Source organism: Bubalus kerabau, chromosome 22 (assembly GCF_029407905.1).
Source record: "Bubalus kerabau isolate K-KA32 ecotype Philippines breed swamp buffalo chromosome 22, PCC_UOA_SB_1v2, whole genome shotgun sequence".
NCBI lineage: Eukaryota > Metazoa > Chordata > Mammalia > Artiodactyla > Bovidae > Bubalus > Bubalus kerabau.
The window spans coordinates 51,654,759-51,675,827 of NC_073645.1; the positions used below are offsets into that span (position 1 = coordinate 51,654,759).

Genomic DNA, 21,069 nt, shown 5'->3' on the forward strand with positions numbered 1-21,069 from the left:
CCACTCCAGTATTCTTGCCTGGAGAATCACATGGACAGAGGAGCCTGACGGGCTACAGTCCATGGGGTTGCAAAGAATTGGGCGTGACTGAACAACTAACACTTTCTTTCACTTTACCCATTCTTGATTCCTTTGTTGCTGACCTAGAGGAGACTGTCTTCTTCTCAAGTTGAATTCTTCTCTGCTCTAGATTTCCCTGTCCTGCCACCTCTGAGACCTTGAATCTCATGTCTTCAGCCTCTCCCTCTCACTTGCACTCTCCCCTCACAAAATAAACTATGAAGATGTTCTTGCATTGATAAAAGCCCATCCCTTGATCTGTCTGGATCCTTGCTCTCTCTCTGTTAACAGCCCAGTCTCTTATCTAGTAGGTTCCTAGCAGTTTACATCCTCATCCTCAGCTCAGTGGTCCACACACTGCTTCTGTCACCTGCTGAAATGACTGCCCACTGCTGGTCACTCTTCCTGTTCTGTTTGATGGTTGTCCCCCTTCCTTCCTGACTCCTGTGAGACCCCTGAACCTTCTCTGGTCTACTGCCAGGACTCCTTTCCCTCTGTCACTCTTGACTTGGTGTTGACGAGCCCCAGAGGCTCTGCCCTCCGCCCCTTCTTTATTCTCCGGCGTGGATGAGGGTGGTGCCCGCTATCTCTTGATTTGGAGATCTGCGGATCAAGTGTGGACTTCTCTCCTGAGCTTGACTGTCACTAACAGCCCACTAGACTTCTTTCCTCTCAGGTTGCCAGCTTCTGGACTGTGAATCGTGGCGAGTGCCACCACTACCTAAGTCACTAAGCCAGAAACTTGGAGGTACTGAGCCCCTTCTTTTCTCAGTTGTATTGTTTTAATGGTTTAACAGTTGATTACTTCTTTCCTTGCCCAAGTTTAATTGTCCTTGTTTTTTTCCTCCTTGTAACATATTTTTCAATGTGTTTTCAGATTTTTTTGTAGTTGAAAGTGAAAGTCGCTCAGTCGTGTCCTAAGTTGGGTCCTACTCTTTGTGACCCCATAAACTGTATAGTTCATGGAATTCTCCAGGCCAGAATACCGGAGTGGGTAGCCTATCCCTTCTCCAGGGGATCTTCCCGACCCAGGAATCGAACTGGGGTCTCCTGCATTGTAGGCGGATTCTTTACCAACTGAGCTATGAGGGAAGCCTTTTTGTAGTTGAGAGAGATTGTATTTGAATTTGAGTTTCCCAGGTGGTGCTGATGTTAAAGAACCTGCCTGGCAATGCAGGAGCCGTAAGAGACTCAGGTTCTCTCCCTGGGTCGGGAAGATCATGGCACCCATTCCAGTCTTCTTGCCTGGAGAATCCCATGGACAGAGGAGCCTGGTGGGCTCCAGTCCATGGGGTCGCAGAGTTGCACACGACTGAAGCAACTGTTTGAATTTAGAATTCTGTAAAAGTGAAGGGTTTTTCAGTTGAGTATGAGGTTAGACTTAAAAGTATCTTTGCCAAGGTAGTTTTATATGAAAATAGTTGATAGATGTATACTGAGGTTTCTAGGGATTTTATCAACAGTTTATTGGTCCACTATTCTGTCTGTTCATACTGTCAATTTTTAGAAAATACTTTGTAGCATAAGAAAGTTTGTATAAAAAGCAGTTCTATTTTTTCCTTGTTTTCTGCTTATATACTTCATTTGCCCCATTTTATTCCTATTCCTATGATCACTTCATCACAATACCATGTTTAAAAATACTAACATTAATAGTAGTAACGCATATACAGTCATTTTTCACAAACATTGTGCCCTGACTGCAGAAATCTAGTTTCCACAGGGTCTCAAAATAGAGTTAATTTACATGGCTAGTAGTTGAGGTGGGTGAATATTCAGAACCACTTCATGTGAGCTAAGTATTAATTCAAAAAATGTCATTAACTTGAAAATTCATCCAAAAGAAGTCCTTGAAATCATATTTCAGCCTGTGTTTAATACAAGATTCTAGCAGTACAAAAACAATTCAGGCGGTCCTTGAAAGGTTTCTTTGGTAATAGAATTTATCATCATTTGCTTATTTCTAAAGCTACTGTGTTTTTAAAATCTGCGTTTTACGGATTTACAGGTCTCTTCTTGTGGTCCATTTCTGGGCACCATGGGCTCCTCAGTGCGCTCAGATGAACGACGTGATGGCAGAGCTCGCCAAAGAGCACCCACAAGTTTCATTTGTGAAGGTACTGCATTTTCAGTGTCATGTCTTAGGAATTTAATTCTGACTTATGAGTTAGACTACATTTTATTGACATAGAAAGGAGCGGTGGTGTGGGATTCCTCATATTCATAGGTAGTATTGGGATCTGTTACTTTCACAGTAGATTATTCTTAAAAATCTTAAAATGGTTTTATATTTTTCAAGCAGGGAGTGGTGTAAAACTCACTACACTTTCCTGAATACACGCTTGGGTGGGAGGACAGGATGGGCAATCAGGAGAGGGTTTATGTGGGCACTCGCAGGCGAGATCATTCATTGTGGGTAATTGTGGTTTTGTACAGTAGAGATGTTAACAAGACTTGCTGCATTGAAAAGCTAAGTGGGACATGGAAAGTGATTCAGGAAAGGTGTGTGAGGGCTGCAGGGAACAGGGGAGTAGGGGGAGCCTGCTGCCAGGGGTTGGGTAAGTGCAGGCCTGCAGGGAAACAGAGTCTCTCTGTCTGCTGGGGAAGCAAAGGGAGAAGGAAGCAGCCTGGCTGCCTTTGTTTTCACTCACTTTGCATGTGGCCTTCTTTGTCTTTGCTCTGGTGCTCCAGCCTCCTCATTCCTGGTATCTTTCTTGGGTGGATAGTGAGAGTTACAAAGGACAAGCTCGCTTGGTTTTAGCACATTTAATGTATCAGTCAGGACTTAATTGAGGCAACATGGCCAGCATGTGAGTTGAGTGGTTTAGAAATGAACTTTTGGGAAGGGAGGCATACCCTATATTCAGAAGCTGAATCTTTAGGTTTTAAAAAAGCAGACAAAACCCCAAAGCCTGATTTTATTAAAAAATAGCTAGAGGATGTGTTGGCAAGTATATGGAGTTAAAGGTGATGTCAACTGTATTTGTATGTGTGCCTCTTTTTATGTAGACTGAAGACCCAGAATTCTGACACATTAATTTATTTGTATAGCAGCTGATATACTTTTCAGACAGTTTCTGTTTAAATATGTGTCCTTTGAACAGGTATTGATTGTGTTTAGATGGTTCAAAATCAAAACACTGCAGGAAGAAGTCCATTGAGAAGGCCCAGCCCACTCCTTCTCGCCAGCCTTGCCGTCCCATCCCATAAGTAGCTCTTGTATTAATCTTGTATGAATTCTTGCAGTGTTTCCTTATGCAGATAGAGCATGTATGAATAGTTAGCTTTTTAAAATTTAAGGACTTATTTAAAATTCCAATGAAATGTGTAATGTAACCTTAGAATACAACCTTAAAATGTCCAATATAAATAATAGAAGTGGACATTAAAACTGCATGTTTGGTCAGTGATAAAAGATAACGATTACAAGTGAAATAAATGATTAAACATTTCAATCGAAAGATTAATCAAGACAATGGTAATTGTTGTAAGTCTGCTTTTATGTGTATCACGTTACTGGTTTAGGTAACGCATTGTTCTTAGCTGCCATTTGAATGATTTATTTAAAGTGACTATAGGATTACTTCTCACATCAGTACCAGACTCGGCAGTGAGATTTTAAGTTGTTCAAGTGCTTGAGTGTCTCGGCAAGCCAAGGATTGGGAGCCCTTATCTGTTGGGGATACCTGACCCCGACTGTACCTGCCGTTCAGAGAGGGTGACAGGTTTCCATGGGTAGTTTGCTCAGGTGTTGTTACTTTCTGGGAAGTCACTCTGTGGCATAGTTTTTCTTTTCTTAGACATCTTCAGAGGCAAAGATCATTTGCATGGAGTTCGGAAGGTAGGTGATTTAAAGGGCACAGTGCTGAGCAGTAGCCAGCCTGGGAGAGGTGAAGTACTTGAGAGCGGCGGTGGCATTTTCCAGAGGAGGGGCATGTGGTTCAACTAAACACAGCTTACTCGGTGAGAGCTCTGTGACTCTTCCAGTCTATAGAAGCGACATCCTGTTACTCTCTGTTTCTCACAATTTGATTTCTTGGTCTTTTTGTTTTTTTTAACGACTGCAGTTGTTTGGCATTTTTGACTTGAAGTATAGAGATTAGTTCATTCTATGACTTAGATTTACAGAACCATTGCATAGAACGATCTTAAACACCGTGTTTTTAATACTTTAATTCTAAAGTTTTGTGATCATCAATTCCTTATTTTGTAGAAGATGGTAAAATAACATCTGAGAAAACCTAGCATACATTTTTTTTGTTTTTTAATCCCAGTAGTTTGTACCCATTGGAATAGGTTGCTGAAGAATCCCCTCACTTCCTGGACTGATGATATGGCGATAAAGAATGTGTGCTCCTTCCCGGTGCCACGTTTAGGCTGCCTGCTGTTGTGTTCGCCTGCATTGGCTGCCCCGTCCAGTCGGGTCCTGGGGCTGGGTTCTTCCCTGACCTCACACCTCCAAGGGCTTGGAGGACATACGTTAGTTATGTCTGTTGCTTGAAGTCTCACAGAAATCTTACATTTATTCAGAATAAGATTAAATAGCTAATTAAAATGTCAAGTGTCTTTGCATTTCAAATTATGTTAAATCAGTTTGTTAGCACTTTAGCTACAATGGGATACACATTTATCATTAAATCAAAATTGTTTGGTCAGTAGACTATTTCAGGATACAGCGTCTGGTGGTGGTGTGGGAAAGAGGAAGAGTAGTTTTGGGTGGTGAAATTGGGGCCACTGGTCAAATTCATGGTCCAAATCAAAGCCATTTAAAAAAAAATTAAATTCTTATATTTGGTATTATTATTACTTTTGCTTTTTAAGTAAAGATTGTGTGTATTTAAAGCGTACAACATGATGATTTAAATCAAACCCATTTTGTGTGATGTCTTTTCTGTGTACCCCCGTGACTTTTTTTCCCTTTCCTCTTTGAGTGTAGTCTGTCCCATGGCTGGACTGTCAGGGAGTCTCTTGTGCTTTCATCGGCTCTGTCCTTGGTTTTGTCCCTGTTTTGTCGCCTTCTTGACTAGGTGGTGAGACGCTTGAGGGCGGGGCCTTTACCCAGTTTGCTTTGTTTGTTTAAGTTGCTTTTCTTTGTGCAGGTGGCTCCCACCTCACGTGCCAGCCCTTTCTCCTCTTTATTCCCTACCCCTCATTCTAGCTTAGGCCTACTAGGCTCTGATACTGAATGTACCATATACTGCACTTTGGTACAGAAATTTATTCTTGAAGTCAGACTTAGCAACCACCTGGTTGGTGAGATTTAGTATTATTGTATTTCATTTACTATTAATCTTGTTTGTATGGTAGCTGTTCTTGCATTTTATGCACATGGTATCTTCAGATGTGAAATCAAGGGTACAGAAGGAATTATATGCTTAAATTTTTTTTTTGATTCCTTAAAAAGGAATCTTTATAGTTTGATATATTCTTAAATGTGCAACCATCTTAAAGAACAGCTTACACTGTAATTTCTAAAGGTCTGTACAGTTAGTATAGATAATTTCTGTAGCTTACACTGTTTAAATTCTAAATAATCTTTACGATCAGGGTGTTTAAGCAGAAAATATAGGGCAGTCTCCAGAAGGGTGCCAACTAGCTGTAAAACTAGGTATTGGCTAACTGGCTGTATAAATAGGTATCGGCATCGGCTAACTGGTTGTATAACTAGGTATCAGCTGAGTATCTGAACTTGTTTTTTTTGTGTGTCAGAATATTGATCAGTTTATTTAGTGTCTTACAGAGCATATGTAGGATTCCATTTTTTAGGAACTATGGAAATGTCTCTCAGATAATTCTAGTAGGATGGTTAAATCTTAAAAACAACCTAGTTTTAATCTGTGCTGTCTTGGTAAAAAAACAAAACAAAACATAATTAACATAGTTTATTAGCTGTTACTGGGTAAAGTTTGGCAAAGTATTATAAAAAGTTATTAGAAATGTTCATTTAAGTACTATTTTGAAATTTATGTTTGACTTTCTGGCAAACAAAGAACTTGACTTTGAAAAACTTGCCTTTCGTAGCACGTCACAGAGTGGAAAGAAGTCCTGTGTGAGGCATGACAGAGAGTCCCAGAGTGTCAGGCGCTTTTGTTTGCTTGCTTGTTTCCTTGAGGTCTAGTTGATTTACGTTGAAAGGTTGAGTTTTCTCATCCTTGCCTTTACCTTGGAGCCTCAGTGCCGCCACTGGCAAGTAGTCACTTGCGTTTTTGGCTTAGGAATAGTGACTACTGTTCAGCATTCTGTTTCTTGGACACTCAATTGTATGCCACACCGGATGCTAGTTACTGGGAATGCAGGACAGTAAGGGTGTAGACAGTAAATGGCTAACACAGTGCCAGGGTAATCTCAGGTGGTGTGAAGTTCAACAGAAGAAATAAATAGGCAGGCTGTGAAGAGGGGGTCTTGGGTAGGCGGGGTGCTTTTATGTAGGTTGTGCTGAAAGGGTGTATTTAACAAGTGAGAGTTAAAAAATGCAAAGATGACAGTCACTGGAAGTGCTGGCAGAGAGCCTTTAGGTAGAGGCTTAGCAGGTGCAGACCTCAGAAGAGCAGTGGGCGGCCAGCGGGGCTGGAGAAGAGGGAAGGGGTCGAGGCCCTGACCGGAAGCTGCAGAGGCAGGGAGGGCCACGTGGCCTTGTGAGCCATGGTCGAGTTTTGGTTTTATTGCAAGTGCAGTCCTGATGCAGTCTGATTCCTAAGTTGAGTACTGTGGCTGCCACGTGGAGAATGGTTTGAAGTGGGTATGAGTACAGACTAGAAGCTACCAGTTAGGAGGCTGTTTCACTAGGCCAGGTAAGAGATTTCTTGGACATTAGTGGGGAAATTGTTGAAATGCTGTTGTCATCTGCGTTGGCTTATATTTTAGAGGGGGCACCCAGGAGACCTCTTGATGGATTGGATGTCAGGGTGGAGGAAATAGATCAGTTAAGGTTGTCTCCTTTTTGATCTGAGCAGCTCGGTGGATTAAATGAGATCGGGTCTGCCCTGGGGAGGAACAGGTGCAGTGGGAAATGTCTAGTGGGGATCTGCGGGCAGATGTCGAGTGTGTGGCTTGGAGGTGAGAGGAGAGGTTTGTCCTGGGTAGAGGTTGGGTGGCGGTGCTGTACTGGAGTTCCTTAGAGCCTGAGACCACTCTGCTAGGAAAGTGAGTGTAGGTAAGAGACGCAGGTGCAGAACCAAGTCCTGGGATGTGCAGCAACATTGTGGTTGGCAAAGGTGAAGGAAGAAGCCAGACACTCAGGCCAGGAGTTAGAGGAAGACAAGACATGGAAAGCCAAGGGAAGGGAATCCGAGAAGGCAGCTGTGGTCACGCTTACTGAGTGAGACTGTAAGGTCAGTAAAATGAGGAGACGAGAAGGAACCGTTGGGCCTGGTGAGCTGGTAACAGGGCTGTGTAGAGTGGACTGTGCCTGGAGCCAGACTGCCTCACCCCCCGCTTGGCAGTGAGGGACCTAGAAACGGGCTGTGATGGCAGCACCCACCGTGAGGGCCCCTGCTGGGGCTCAGGCGGTGAAGACCCTGCCTGCGGTGCAGGAGACCTGGGTTTGGTCCTTGGGTTGGGAAGCTTTCCCTGGAGAAGAGATTGGCTACCCACTATAGTATTCTTGCCTGGAGAATTCCATGGACAGAGGAGCCTGGCAGGCTACACTCCATGGGGTTGCAAAGAGTCAGACATGACTGAACGACTAACGCTCACTCGCTCACTCACTGTGAGGATTAAATGAACTCAGTGTGTGAATGCACTCAGAATGTTGTCTGGCTTAGAATACACCATAGCTCTTAGCCATTACCATCACGGTGGTCTTTGGGGACCCCTGATATATCGAAGGAGATGATGGAGATTCCTTCCGTCTGGATTCATCCTGCTGTAGTAGAGCGCCCCTGCCCTCCTCCCCTCTCCACAGACACACAGCACCCTGGGTGGGAAGGGTCCAAGTTTGAGAGTCACGGTGTAGGAAGCACGTGGTTCCCCCAAGGCATTCTGGCTGGGAATCCATTCTGGAAGTGTCCATGTCTGTTTGGTCCTGAAGTCATATATAATCCTGTCTTTTAAATTTGCTGTTTCCTACTTGTTGTGGTGGAAAAGGTAACCGTAGCATAATGAGAAAAGCACAGGGTTTGTCATCAAACAGACATGGGTTGGTTTCTCAGCTCTGCTGCTAATTAACTGTGTCTGGAGTGACCTCTCTTCTGGCCCCTGTGGAGCTGAGATGATAACTCGGCCCCTGCTTTCCAGGTTGTGACAAGTCTGGTGTACAGCACAGAGCAGGCCTCCAAGGAAGGTAGCTCTTATTGGCCATCTTTGGTCTCTTCAGAATGCAGAAGAAAATTGAAATTAAAAGTCTTGAATATGTATGCATTTATCTTCTGCTTCTATTGTTATAACTGTTATGTTGCTTTACATCCAACAGAAATATTTCCAAGGAGTTTTAGTGCTGTGAAGGTTTTCGGACTTCAGCTGCCCTTGCTATTCTGGGGAGCGGCTTTGCCTTTAATGGCCCTCCTGGTCTGGACTCAGGAGGATTTGCCTGTCACTGTTGCCTTTGTCTTATTAAGCTCCGTCTTCTGGGAGCTCATTTGAGGGGAGGCACGTGTAGTGATCCTCCTGGCTTCAGCAGGAATTTTGAGAGCATCATTTGCTTTCCAGAAGAGTTGTCAGTAAGAGGCCCTACTGGAAACCAGCAGACATATGAGAAGAGATCAGCTTTTAAAAGCATATAGGAATTTGATTTTATGAGTCAGGATGTGACTTGTTTTGTTCTGTTTAAGAGTCTGTTATTTTGCTTCTACTTAGTAGCACCTGTTTTTTGATTCGTATTACTTTTCTGTTAGAATCCCGGAGTGCAAGTGATGGGGATCTTCACTGAGCCTGGCCCAGTGCCCAGAGTGTGGGGGGCACTTACCAGACGTTAGTGCTGCCTCGGTCACCACCTTTCTGCTCTTCTTTGGTCTAGTGTGGAGTTGTCTGAAAGAATATGGTACAGAAGTTCCTTAGACTTTAGAAAGAGTATCTTCTGAATAGCTGTCTCCAAATGCTTAACCTTCTCTTTGTTCTTTTTTTCAGTTTTATTGGACAGTTGACATTGATTTTAAAATATATGTGGTTTCTCACATTAAAAATGAAAATAAAATATTGTTTTAAAAGGGTGTTCTAAAGAAAATAGAATTAAGGTGGTAAAAGAGCACCCAAAAATATACGAGATGGACGATACAAGCCACAGACATAGAATAGCCTCCCCCTGTGTCATGGTCATTTTTATGGATAGAAACAGTGGATTGGTTAAAGCTCTGGATAAAGATAGTATTTTAAGCCCAGTGGAAATCTTTTACTCTTGGAAAAACACAGTGTATATATTTTAAAAACTCTTTAATAACATAATTTATCAATAAACTTTATTTCCTATAGGTATAATGTGGATACAGATTTTTATTGGTTTTAAAAGTTTGTATTAGCATTGACAGTCCTGTGAGGGAAAAACACAATATATCTTGGTTTTTCTCAAAGTATCTAAAGTCCACATAAAAAGCTTATAGTAATTTTATTCTCATTTAGAGAACGTGTTACTAATAAATATGTTTATATGTCAGATATCACATCAGATCTTGTTGAAGGGCTTCAAGGAAATTTTCAAATAGAATGTGGTCATCTTATTTAAAATGCATTTAAATGTATGAACAGACCCAGAAGCAAGTATCTGCTTAGGGTTCAGCAGCCTTGCAGGAGTTAAAAGTAAAATTTATCAGACATCAATAGTTTATTGAAGAAATACTCCTTTTTGCTTCATAATTTGCAGAAGGCTGCAACTGTCAGTCATGATGTACTGCCTCTTGAAATTAGTCAATAGAGCAAACAGCAAGAATTGCTGTGGGCAGAAAATAAGCACTGTAATCATGACATAACTGGGGTCAGTGATTTATGGATTTCAATATAGTAGTAGCTGCATATGATTGAAAATTTACTAGGTCACTAGTGCACCAAAAATTTTATTCACAGCCTCCAGGCATCTTTTGAAATGTGCAACAAAATAAAAACCTCTGAACCTGTTTTGACACCGCAGACTCAGTGGATGACATGCCAGCCCAGTGAGTCTCATTTAAATGTAAATGTGTCATAAACTTCTGTACTGTACTCTTTAAAAACGTCAACTACCTGAAGGGATAATGCATGTGAAACTGATTTACATGTTGAAGTAGTTAAAAAGAAAAGACCTTTTTATAATCATGCTTAAATTCTTTTATTTTAAAGTTGGAAGCGGAAGCTGTTCCTGAAGTATCTGAAAAATATGAAATTAGTTCTGTTCCCACCTTTCTGTTTTTCAAGGTAAGGATAAAGACGGTGGAAGAGATTATTTGTGGAGTACCAGTGGGGCTGTCTTTGCCAGTTCCTTCTCCCTTTCCCTGATGCTGAGCACAAGGTGTTTGCCTGCTCCTCGCCCTGACCTGTCTTGTAGTCTCACTGCTTGCTTGCCCTCGGGGTTCTGGGAAGGTGACATGGACTGTGGAGGTCCAACCACCAGAAGGCATGGCTGTAAACCCAAAATGTTCCCTGAGTTGGGTCAGAGGTTGGTTGGTTGGGACATGTGCTTGGGTATGATGAAACATCTTGCTGCTTCTGGTTTGATTAGTGACTCTCTTAGGAAGTGGGTGCAAATCGGTGTTTCTGGGCACCCCTGGGTGTCACCAGAGTTCCCCAGGTACCTCATTTGTACTTCATAATAGCTTGACCGCAGCAGGGGTGGGGAGAGCCTTTCTGATCTGGTTTGAGGAGTAGTGCTGCTTTCCCAGTGTTTCCAAAAAGGAAAAAAGAAACCAACTGTTTATTTCTAAAATTGACATGCATGGCAGGCAGTTTGTAATCCGAATTTCAAAAAATTTCTCCAGTGATAGTGTTGACCTCTTTAAATACTGGCTAGAGCTATGGACTTGTGCTTGTTATAATTTTGGAGCTTAAAATAGATGAAGAAGGAATGTACACATACTCTGAATGACTTCTTTAACTTCAGAATTCTCAGAAAATCGACCGATTAGATGGTGCCCACGCCCCAGAGTTGACCAAAAAAGTTCAGCGACACGCGTCTAGCGGCTCCTTCTCGCCCAGTGGTAGTGAGCACCCGAAGGAGGACCTCAGCCTGCGCCTGAAGAAGTTAACCCACGCCGCCCCCTGCATGCTGTTCATGAAGGGGACGCCTCAGGAGCCGCGCTGCGGTAAGGGCCTGCTCTGAGCCGCGCCACACGTGGCTTGGGCTCGAGACCACGTGCTCTGTGTAGACTGCGCTGGACACCTTCTACTGACGCTTGCGATCAGACACCCTTAGAAGAGCAGAAAGGTCGTAATTTCCAGTGGACTCGAGTTAGGTGATGAGAACTTGTTTGCAGTGTAGACTTGGAGAATGTTGGAACCAAAAGACATCTTGGAAATCATCTAGTTCAAACCTTAGTTGTCTGCCTAATTCCCAGTGAAGGCGGTGTGCCGTCACTCAGTAGCAGAGTTGGGACTGAGTCCTGGCCACTGTAGTGCCGTCTCCATTAATAGGCTTTTGGTCTGTTCAGTTAATCTTGCACTTAACACTTACCTTCTCTTTCTTGGCAGCCTCCTTTTATTCATATGGTTCAGATTCAGCAGTTCAGAAATGCACAGAATTACGGTAGTGTTCCAGTGTCCACCCTGTATGCTTTTGCCTCCCGTTGTATCTCAGCGTCTGATGACACTGTTCACCCATTGCTGTCATTTCCAGTTCATTGCTTCTCGGGATTTAAAGATTGCTAGTTCTGTGGCTGACAGTCACTCTTCCCGCCTTGCCTCACATGTGCATGGAGTGTTGTCCTTAAGTAACTTTCAGAGTCATTTGGCCCCTCAGGTATTGGATTCATATTGTGTTCCTTTTACTGTGCCTCGTGTAACATTATTATGCTGCATAATCGAGCATTTAATGTCTTTCGATGATGCTGTTGAGAATCTAAGAATGTTGCTTTAACTGCGCAGGAGGGATTTGTTAAAGATAGGTGGCAGGGAAATTAAATGTGTTATTGATGTCATTACTGCATGTCCAGTGTGACTTTATAAATACAGCCAAACTTCCACTATAAAGTTAGTTACAAATTCTTCCCTGTATAGTTAGCAAATTACCTATTAAATTATGAAAAAGTCTAGTTTTAAATGTAAAGTTTCATGGTGAATTCTGTCTTAGAGAAAGAAATGGTTCCTTCCTTTCTCAGTTCTGCTTGAAAATTTTCCTTGCCAGCAGTTACGTGTCAGATGCCTGCTGTGTATATACTGAAGAGCTAACTTAGTCCGTGTGAGAGTTAACCAGAGGGAGCCGCAGAGAGGCTCTGAGTGTTGGTGGTTTGTTCTTGATGGATGCTGGTTCGCCTCTCCCCGTCAGGTAGGGGCACTGTTTCTGGCACTCTCTGTGCTGACCTCACGACAGCAGTCCCGTGGGTCCCAGTCAGGACCGTCATCAGGCGGTACGGTGCAGAGCAGCCTGCGTGACAGGTTATGCACAGTAGGCCCACAGTAAAACCAGTAGCATGGTATCGTCTTTGGGAGCAGAACACTGATACTCTCTTAATCTTCTGAATGAAGAGCTTCCCTGGCAGGTGGTGAAACTGCAGCCGGGGAAGGTGGTCTGAAGTGGCAGCGGGGAGGGGTGTCCTGGGATGCCTTGCAGACCGGATGCCGGCCGGCGGGCCGCCTGAGACTGTGCTGCCCTGACGCCTCCAGCTTCACGTCGGCCACCCTCCTCGTGCCTGCGGTTCTTTCTTTGTAGTGTCAGAGGTCGGAGTTAGCCTCAGAGAGCCATCCAGATGCTGAATGAGTATTCAAATAAAATAGAATTACACTTAGGAGTAATCATTTTTCTGCTTACCATTTACTTTATTAGGCTGAATTTATGAGGTATTTCTAGCTGTCTTTATATTAACTGCCTGAGTGGCATTTAGAAGGCTGTACAAATAATGAGTTAGAATGAAAAAGAAGCTTGGAAACATTTCAGAGCAATATATTATTGCTTTATATTATACACTATATTATATACATTTAGATAATATTTGGGAGATATAAAAAAGATTTTTAGATACATATGATAAACACAGTTTCATTCTTCATTATTTTTATATAGATGTTATATAGAATGTTTATGACTACGTTTTAGTAGGCTTTTCTGTTTCCCAGTCTTTTGGTTTCTGTGACAGCATGTCTTTCTATCACATATAGTAAATAGATTACTTTGGAGTATTGGTGTTCTTTACAAGAGCATCTAGTTAAGGCTTGACCGGGAGTCTTCTGCTGTGACTGTGCCCTGCTGCTTCCTTCACTGGGGCTGCTCTCTAACTGTTTGTCCTTGTCTGTGTGCATGGCTCCATACACTGTCTTTATCTTGAAACTGTTCTCTTACAGCAACATACACAACTTTTACCCTCTTCCTTTCTGAGCTTGTTTAGTGGAAAATTGCTTTTGCTTTTCTGATGGTACATTAGAGATGAGGCCTAGGCAAACTCTTCTTTATCAAAGAATGGCCATCAGCTCCCATGAACTCAGGTGGCTGCTGTTTCCATACTTTGCACAGAACTCACTTTGAAAGCACTGCTGTCATGAACGCGCATTACTCCTTTGGACTTCTTTTGGGAGTAGAGCTACACTTGATTTTTGATTAGCGGGTCCACACCTTGCTTTCAGTAAAACAGAAAAACGTCAATGAATAACACTTAAACTTCCTATCAAGGAAACCTTGAAAGCGTCTGCCCTGGAATCTCCTTGGACTCAGCCCAGCCCCTGCACACTGCACATCTGTCTTCTCAACCCTAACTTTTGGGCTCTACCTGTAGTATGGTTAGTGTCTCAGGAGCCTGGCATGCTGATAGGGTCTCAGTCGTCAGAGGATTAGACTGTCCTTTTTCTATGCTGCCCAGGAGGACAGGAAAGGAGGCTGTCGTGCTGTAGGATGATTTTCGAGGAGCACTGAGATGCACATCTTTTAAAACAGAATGATACATCCTTGATCTTGCAGGTTAATTAAGTTATCTGGGAGCTCTCATGTCTGTTTCCTCTGACAGCACTTTTAGTGAAGCAAAAGGTATTTGAACCACAGTGCAGATATTTTCCTGCAGTGAGTCATCTGATTGGGTTTTACTTTTTAAATCAGACATGGAAACATTACAGATTCCGAAGCATTCTTTAGGGTTTTATTGTTGTTAGATAGTGATGAAATGTGGCAGTTAGGCTCCTTATTCATGTCATCTGTCATGAGTGGAAATGATTGTGGAGAAAAATGGTGGTTCTATAACAGTTAAACATGGTTTTTCTATTTCTAAATAGTTTTACTGCATTCATGCATTTTTCTTAAAAAAAAAAGTGTGTAAATATTTTGTTATTAAAGCCTTCTATTTTATCCTTAAGCATAACATTTCCAGTCTGCCACTTTAACCCTTAAAAATGAAACACTACCAGTCAATCTCTCTAGTCTGCATGTAATTGCCTAAAGCAAAAATAAAGCTTTTTCTCAGTCAGTTACAGTAGAAATGAGTTAATATATTGGCAACAGAATAACCATCAGCAATCAGCCGTTAGCTGTTTACTAATGAACTCCCAGATGAATGAAAAAATTTCAGAATCAGTGTTTTACTTCAGGCTGTACATGAACTTAACACTTCAGTTGTGGGAAAAGCAACTTACATGCTATACAAATAAACACTGGTGCTTCATCCCAGTGAATGGCAGATCTCAGATGTCTGGAGCTCAGTTATAGATCCACATTCTAATAGTAAAAGTGCTTTTGCATGACATCAGGTAAAGCCTATTCATGATTTGATTTTATTTAAAAATAATTGCAGATGCTATTACCTTCTAGGAATTTTGAATCTGAAGAGTAGTTTATTTTCCAGTGGATTACGACTGTATTTGGGAAGAAGAATGATGGAATGTGAACGAGTGGAGTACAGAGTGTTGAAAAACAATCAGGAAGAATTAGCTTATAGGAAGAAAAATACCCTCTTTTCAGACAAGACTAAATAGGTTTATAAAAGACTGATATGCACACTCTTATTCTTCAGTACTAAGGTCATAATAAGAAAATGGTGTCAAAAAAGCACAGAACAAAAATGTGTCACAAAAGTGTAATAAAATCATGGAACATGAGATCGTCACTACAGTGTGGTTAAAAAGAAATCACATTACATGCTTTGGGGAATAGAAATAGTTTTAGAAAAGAAACTGTCAAGTAATGACACGGGACGAGAAAGGATACTGCCAGTCTACTGACAGTTCATATACAACATAGAGGAGATGGCTTTGAAATTCAATGTGCTGTGTCATTTTAGACTAGAAGAGAACATATTGCTTTCTTGATTTCTAATGTATTCTATTTAGGGATGATGAAAATTGAGAACTATTGAAATGGATGCACAGGAAGTCGTAAAAGGACAACAGAGACCAGACAGAGTTGGGTTTCCCAGTGTAGTCCAGTCGTAGTGGAGAATAGCAGTTGTAGAGTTTTCTCTTCCACCTACTGCTGCTTCTCACAGATTCACAGAACAGCAGAGCCTGGGGGCAGGGGCACTGGATGGGTGCCCGGGCCAGTCTCCTGATTGATAGCAAAGTGCAGGAGGGCGAGGTGGCCTCCAGGCCTGCACGGGGCCTCGGCTCGGTGAGCGCAGCTGGGCGCCTGGGCTTGAGGTCTGTGTTGTTGGGCCGGCACCGTTTCCCCTGCTATGAAAACATACCTAACATTGAAGAGGAACTCAGATAAATAAACACACTTAAAAAAACTCTGGTTCAAGGCCAGAGAAGGGGTTCTTGGAATTGGTTTCCTCCTTACACGCTAGTCAGCCTAGTTAAATGCTAATTATCGGTAAAACAGAGGTAGATTGTCTGTGTTCAGTAGGTAGTGTACACTCTGAATTAACATAAAATTGTGTGTACGTGAGAGAGAGAAATAAAGTTCTTTATTTTCTTTTTCTGTGTGCAGGTTTCAGCAAGCAGATGGTGGAAATTCTTAACAAACATAATATTCAGTTTAGCAGTTTCGACATCTTCTCAGATGAAGAAGTTCGTCAGGGTCTCAAAACCTATTCCAATTGGCCCACCTATCCCCAGCTCTATGTTTCTGGAGAGCTCATAGGAGGACTTGATATAATTAAGGTTAGAATTGAGAAGACCATTGTAAAGAATTTTCATGTTTATTGTTGTTTAGTCGCTAAGTTGTATCTGACTCTTTTGGGGCCCCATGGACTGCAGCTCACCAGGCTCCTCTGCCCATGGGATTTCCTAGACAAGAATACTGGAGTGGGCTGCCGATTCTTCCCTCAGGGGATCTTACCGACTCAGGGATCAAACTTGTGTCTCTTGCAATGTCAGGCAGGTTCATTACCACTGAGCCACCAGTTTGGTATTTTCATATTTAAGCATACTTTTATAAGTGCTGTATTAAATCAAAAGTATACATTTTTGTAGAATCTACATTTATGAATCTGGAATAAATATAATATTTATGATTCACTCCTGTAAATTCACTAATGAATTTACTAATAGGTGATACACTGATATTTTATGTTATGGTATGACTGAGGAGATTTGTTACAATAAATGTATAAATAAACATATGTGTTTATTTTAGGAGCTAGAAGCATCTAAAGAACTAGATACAATTTGCCCCAAAGCCCCCAAGTTAGAGGAAAGGTAAGTGTGTTTAAAGTTTCAGTTTGCTATTATTTTAAAAATATTTTTGAGTTTTCAGTTTTTGGATTACTCTTTGTATATGGAAATCAGAGGTTTGCTATTGTATGCTGAGGTCATAATTGTTACATTGTTACAAAGTTAACCGTGCAAACTTGGAAAGGTCTCATTTGGACTAGAGAAAATTTTGCACCAGTTTGATGATTATGTGGAGGATATTCTTGGTTTTTGTAGAAATGTCACTGTCACCATGCAGTGACCAAATTGCAGTTCTCCTCTGCATTTTGGAGCTGGGCTCCAGTCTTGGTGTTAGGTTTTAGCGACAGTTCTGCTCACGGCTTGAAGCTCACGGCCTCGGGCTGGCTGCTGTCTCCATCTTGGTCGAGCTCTGTGAGACGTGTTGAATGTGGAAGGCAGAGGCTGTGCGTGGAGGTCATGTGGAGACTCTGGGATTTCTCATTGCCGTTCTTAGGACCGTAGTAACTTAAAATTGAAGGAGGTTTTGTTTGTAGCTGTGAAATTGCTTTGTCTTATGAAGGGTCTCAAGCTGCTTTTAGAGATTCTGTCTTATAGAAAGTTTGGACTTGGGTCTGTAGGATTGTAATTTTAATAAATATTAATTGTAGTAAGTAGTTATAATAAATATTAAGGTAGAGGATTAAAAAGCAATTTATTTTGAAATATAGCAGCGTATCAACCATTCATAGTTGGGGCTTGAGTTTATAAGGTAAAACTTTCTCTCGTAATTAATTTTCTTCTCATTTAACATTTTGGGATTGTCTGCAAATGTTCACTTCCCTGTTTTGGTTAGTACAGTGCTCCTCATAGTTGGCGTGTATGTCGAGCTGACCTGGAAGTGCCACGTGCTCTCAGATGGCGTGCACCCTCAGGTGGCGTGCACACTCAGCGTGCACCCTTTGTGCCTTCGTGGCAGGCAGGTGCGGCTCCGGGCCCCTGTGGCACTCTCGTGTCCTGGGCTAGGGTTTGCTCAAAAGCCTGGGTGGCTCGACGAGGGCCGTGGCCTCAGAAGTCTGTCTCCAGACACGCTTGTGTTTTCTTAGTTTACTTTCCCGTGTGTGGAGCGCACCTTTGCTGTTGTTTGGGTCCCTGCTTTCATTAGGCCGCTCTTTCCTAATGTGCTGTGTTCAGGCACCGGAAGATGGCTGGCTGGAGTTATATAGAAGGTAGCAGGCAGTACATTTTGAGTCATAATTTAAAGGGCTCCTGGAAAGCACGGTGTCAGGCCCGAGTCCCTGGCCTCGGCCACGTCTCTGTGGGACAGAGGGGCCTGTTTCGGTTCCCCAGATCCCAGTAGTTGGATCTCCAGGTGAGGGAGTGGGCGCTTCCTGAAAAGTGGCTGCTTGCACCATGTGAGAGCGTGTGTCAGGCAGCTTTGTGCATGATTTGCGTGCTTCATTTGTGAGACCATTTTCCTCTGAGGAGATTTGGAGCCGCGAGTGTTCCAGAGTGTGTGGAAGGAGGAGAGTGCGGTGCTGTGACCCCCGCGGGGCCCCTGGTCCTGATGGGGGTGGGCCCTGAGAGCCGCTGTGGACTCCAGGGTGTGTGCAGATGGTCAGCGTTCGGGACAGCAAGCTGGATCAGGAGGTTTGAAAGATGGTATAAAGTTGAGAGGAGAGCATTAGACTTCAGCAACTGATGCTGAGCGTGTCTCCCTCCGGGTGGAGCCTTGTGGGCGTGAAGAGTGTGGGGCTGTGCCGGCCTCGTGATGGGAAAGGACCCACGAGTCTAGCTCTGGGAATTCCGGGTGGGCTCAGCCTGTACGTCCCTTATTGAGCAATTCCTTACTGAGTTGGTTATTATTATTTTTTTAGTTCTGTGAGTTGATGGGCTTAAATTTGCAATTTGAAGGCACATTTGTTGCCTTAAAAAGCCATATCGTGTTTTATAGTGGCTTAGGGAGACGGTGAAATAAGGGGAATGTCAGTGCGCTTGCTTGTTTAATACACTCAGTGCTGTGAACTCTCATCCTGCCGTCCCTCAAATGTGCACGCTATCTGCGAAGCGGAGCGAAAGTGGTGTTTAATAATTGAGCTGAGCCCTTTCATATCAATTTTCTCTCTTCAGGCTCAAAGTACTGACAAATAAAGCTTCTGTGATGCTGTTTATGAAAGGAAACAAACAGGTAAAGAACTCAAAAATGGTTTTATTTGTAATTTCTTTTGATGTTAACATCTGCAACAAGGGGACACTTAAATCTTTTTTTCCTAGCTGTAGCTAATGAAGCTGTAGTGGTAGCAGGAAGTTATCCAGGCCTTAATTGGTGCTTATGGAGATCAAACAAAGTAATCTACATTTTCCTTGACTTCATCATCAGCATCTCAGCGGGGTGCATTTCTTTCTGCTGCCAAACTTGGTCAGCGGACGTGGTCAGCACTGCTAGCACTGGGTGGTTCCGTTAGCTGCTGTCTACTCCCAGAGCGTGCACTTAGGGGCTGGGAACCTCACGGTTTCTTGGTTTGCAGCCCTGGACCATGGTCTAAAGTGCTGGCGATGCAGAAGGGAGCAGGGCTGCATCTAGGGGCTCAGAACTTGCTTGGTGGATGCGTGGGGCGGTTTGACAGGTGTGATTTGTGATTGGGTGGTTCTTGTCGCTCTGATGGAAGAGAGTTGTGTTGATTGTGCATCATTCTGAATATCAAGTTTGATAGCTCACCCCTACTGATAGGGTGATCAGAACCGTCTATCCTGAGTATCTGAATCAGATGGGTGATCAGAACCGTCTATCCTGAGTATCTGAATCAGATGGGTGGTCTCTAGAAGCCAGCCCCTGTTACCGTCCTTTGTTCTAATCAGGCGCTGAGGCGGGCAGGGTTGGGCAGAGGACAGGCGGATCTGGAAGGCTGGGCGGAGGCGGTCAGGACACTGCCGATACCATCTGCCTCACCTGTCGAGTGGGGTGTGTCGGGCAAGCCACTCGCCCCAGAGCTGCAGTGTCCCCTATAGAAAAGACAGTGTCCCCAGTCTTTTCTATAGGACTGGGATTTGGGATCCTCTGGCATGAAAAAAAACTGTTAGACTTTTCTGTAACCTCAGAAAAGTTTGGTACTCCATAATGTAAACATACGTTTAAAAAGTGAAACTAGGAAAGGGATGATTCCAACCGCTTAAGAAGGGAGGCGTTGCGGCTGTGGGTCTGTGTGAAGTGAAGCAGTGGCAGCAGCTGCGGCAGGGTTTGACTCTGGAGGCTTTTGATCACGAGGTGACAGTGTCAGAACACAGTCATCTCCAGGCGTGACAAGCCCGAGTCAGGCTGGGGGCCGTGCGCCTGGGGTGATGTCTGGATGGGTCCTTCTTGAAGGGGCGGGTCTCATCCTTCTGTCGGCTCTGGTACGAGGAGGCCCTGGGAGCCGGCTGTCTTCTGCAGTGCCGTCCCCCCGACAGAGCCTCAGACAGGGCCGTGCTCGTGGGCTGTGTTGGCATGCAGTGCATCCTAAAGTTTGTGTTTTTTCCTAAATTTAGGAAGCTAAGTGTGGCTTCAGCAGACAGATTTTGGAAATACTAAATAGTACTGGGTAAGTAAATCTTGTTTTCAGAGGGTGTATCTAAGAAATTCTAACTTTTCAGTTCTGACACTGATTCTTCTTAGTTGCTATATCTTTTCATGTATTTTTATCTATTTATTTTTGCTGTGGCATTTTGTGAATGCTTTAACGTAGACCACAGTAGAATTTTTTGACCAATGTCAACCTATTGGTAACATAAAGGAGGTATTTTGGCAGACATTGAGATAGCTATTTGTCTACTTTCCCAGAGGAAAATTAATAACTGAGTTCTTAGCATGCATAAAGCTATTTTAGCGAAAGTGTATTATAGGTTTTTAATTTTCTTCAAAAAAAAAGATTCTAGTTTCCGAATAGTTTGTGAAACAGGAAGCACATGAAGGTCTGTTATCTGGATCTGAGAGGTGGTGGGTTAGAGTGTGGTGCTCGTGCGTTTGATCTCAGTGATCTGCCAGGTAAGAAAACTGGGATTGTGGTCAGACCACTTATTTAGAGACACTTCGCACATATTCTGTGTTGCCCGCTGTTTTTGCTTATTTTTCTTCCTTATTCTCAACTGCCTCTTTTCAGTATTGTAAGGATTCTAACTGTAGCTTTAGATAGACTTGCCAACATGACAGGGAAAGTTACCTTTGAAGTGTGTGGGCATTCTTGGGCTGGGCGGAGTAACACAGCCCCAAATGCAACTTTGGGGATAAAAGAACAGTCATTCTATTCTAGTGACTTTGATGCTTCACAGAGGAGAGACAGGTCGCTGTTGTGCTCCGGCCTCCAGCTGCCCCGTCCTCACCCTGCCCTGGGCTGCAGGAGAGGCTGGCTC

At 43.2% G+C, this 21,069-nt stretch overlaps 1 protein-coding gene across 1 annotated transcript in view; it reads left to right on the forward strand.

Moving 5' to 3' along the window:
• Window positions 1-21,069, forward strand: part of GLRX3 (glutaredoxin 3) — a 31,351-nt gene that overhangs the window by 3,764 nt on the left and 6,518 nt on the right. Inside the window, exons 2-8 of the mRNA XM_055559964.1 lie at window positions 2,069-2,177; window positions 10,306-10,380; window positions 11,063-11,264; window positions 16,022-16,194; window positions 16,670-16,731; window positions 18,814-18,871; window positions 20,209-20,261. Of these exons, the coding sequence (XP_055415939.1) occupies window positions 2,069-2,177; window positions 10,306-10,380; window positions 11,063-11,264; window positions 16,022-16,194; window positions 16,670-16,731; window positions 18,814-18,871; window positions 20,209-20,261 (732 nt within the window). The remainder of the gene's footprint in view (window positions 1-2,068; window positions 2,178-10,305; window positions 10,381-11,062; window positions 11,265-16,021; window positions 16,195-16,669; window positions 16,732-18,813; window positions 18,872-20,208; window positions 20,262-21,069) is intronic.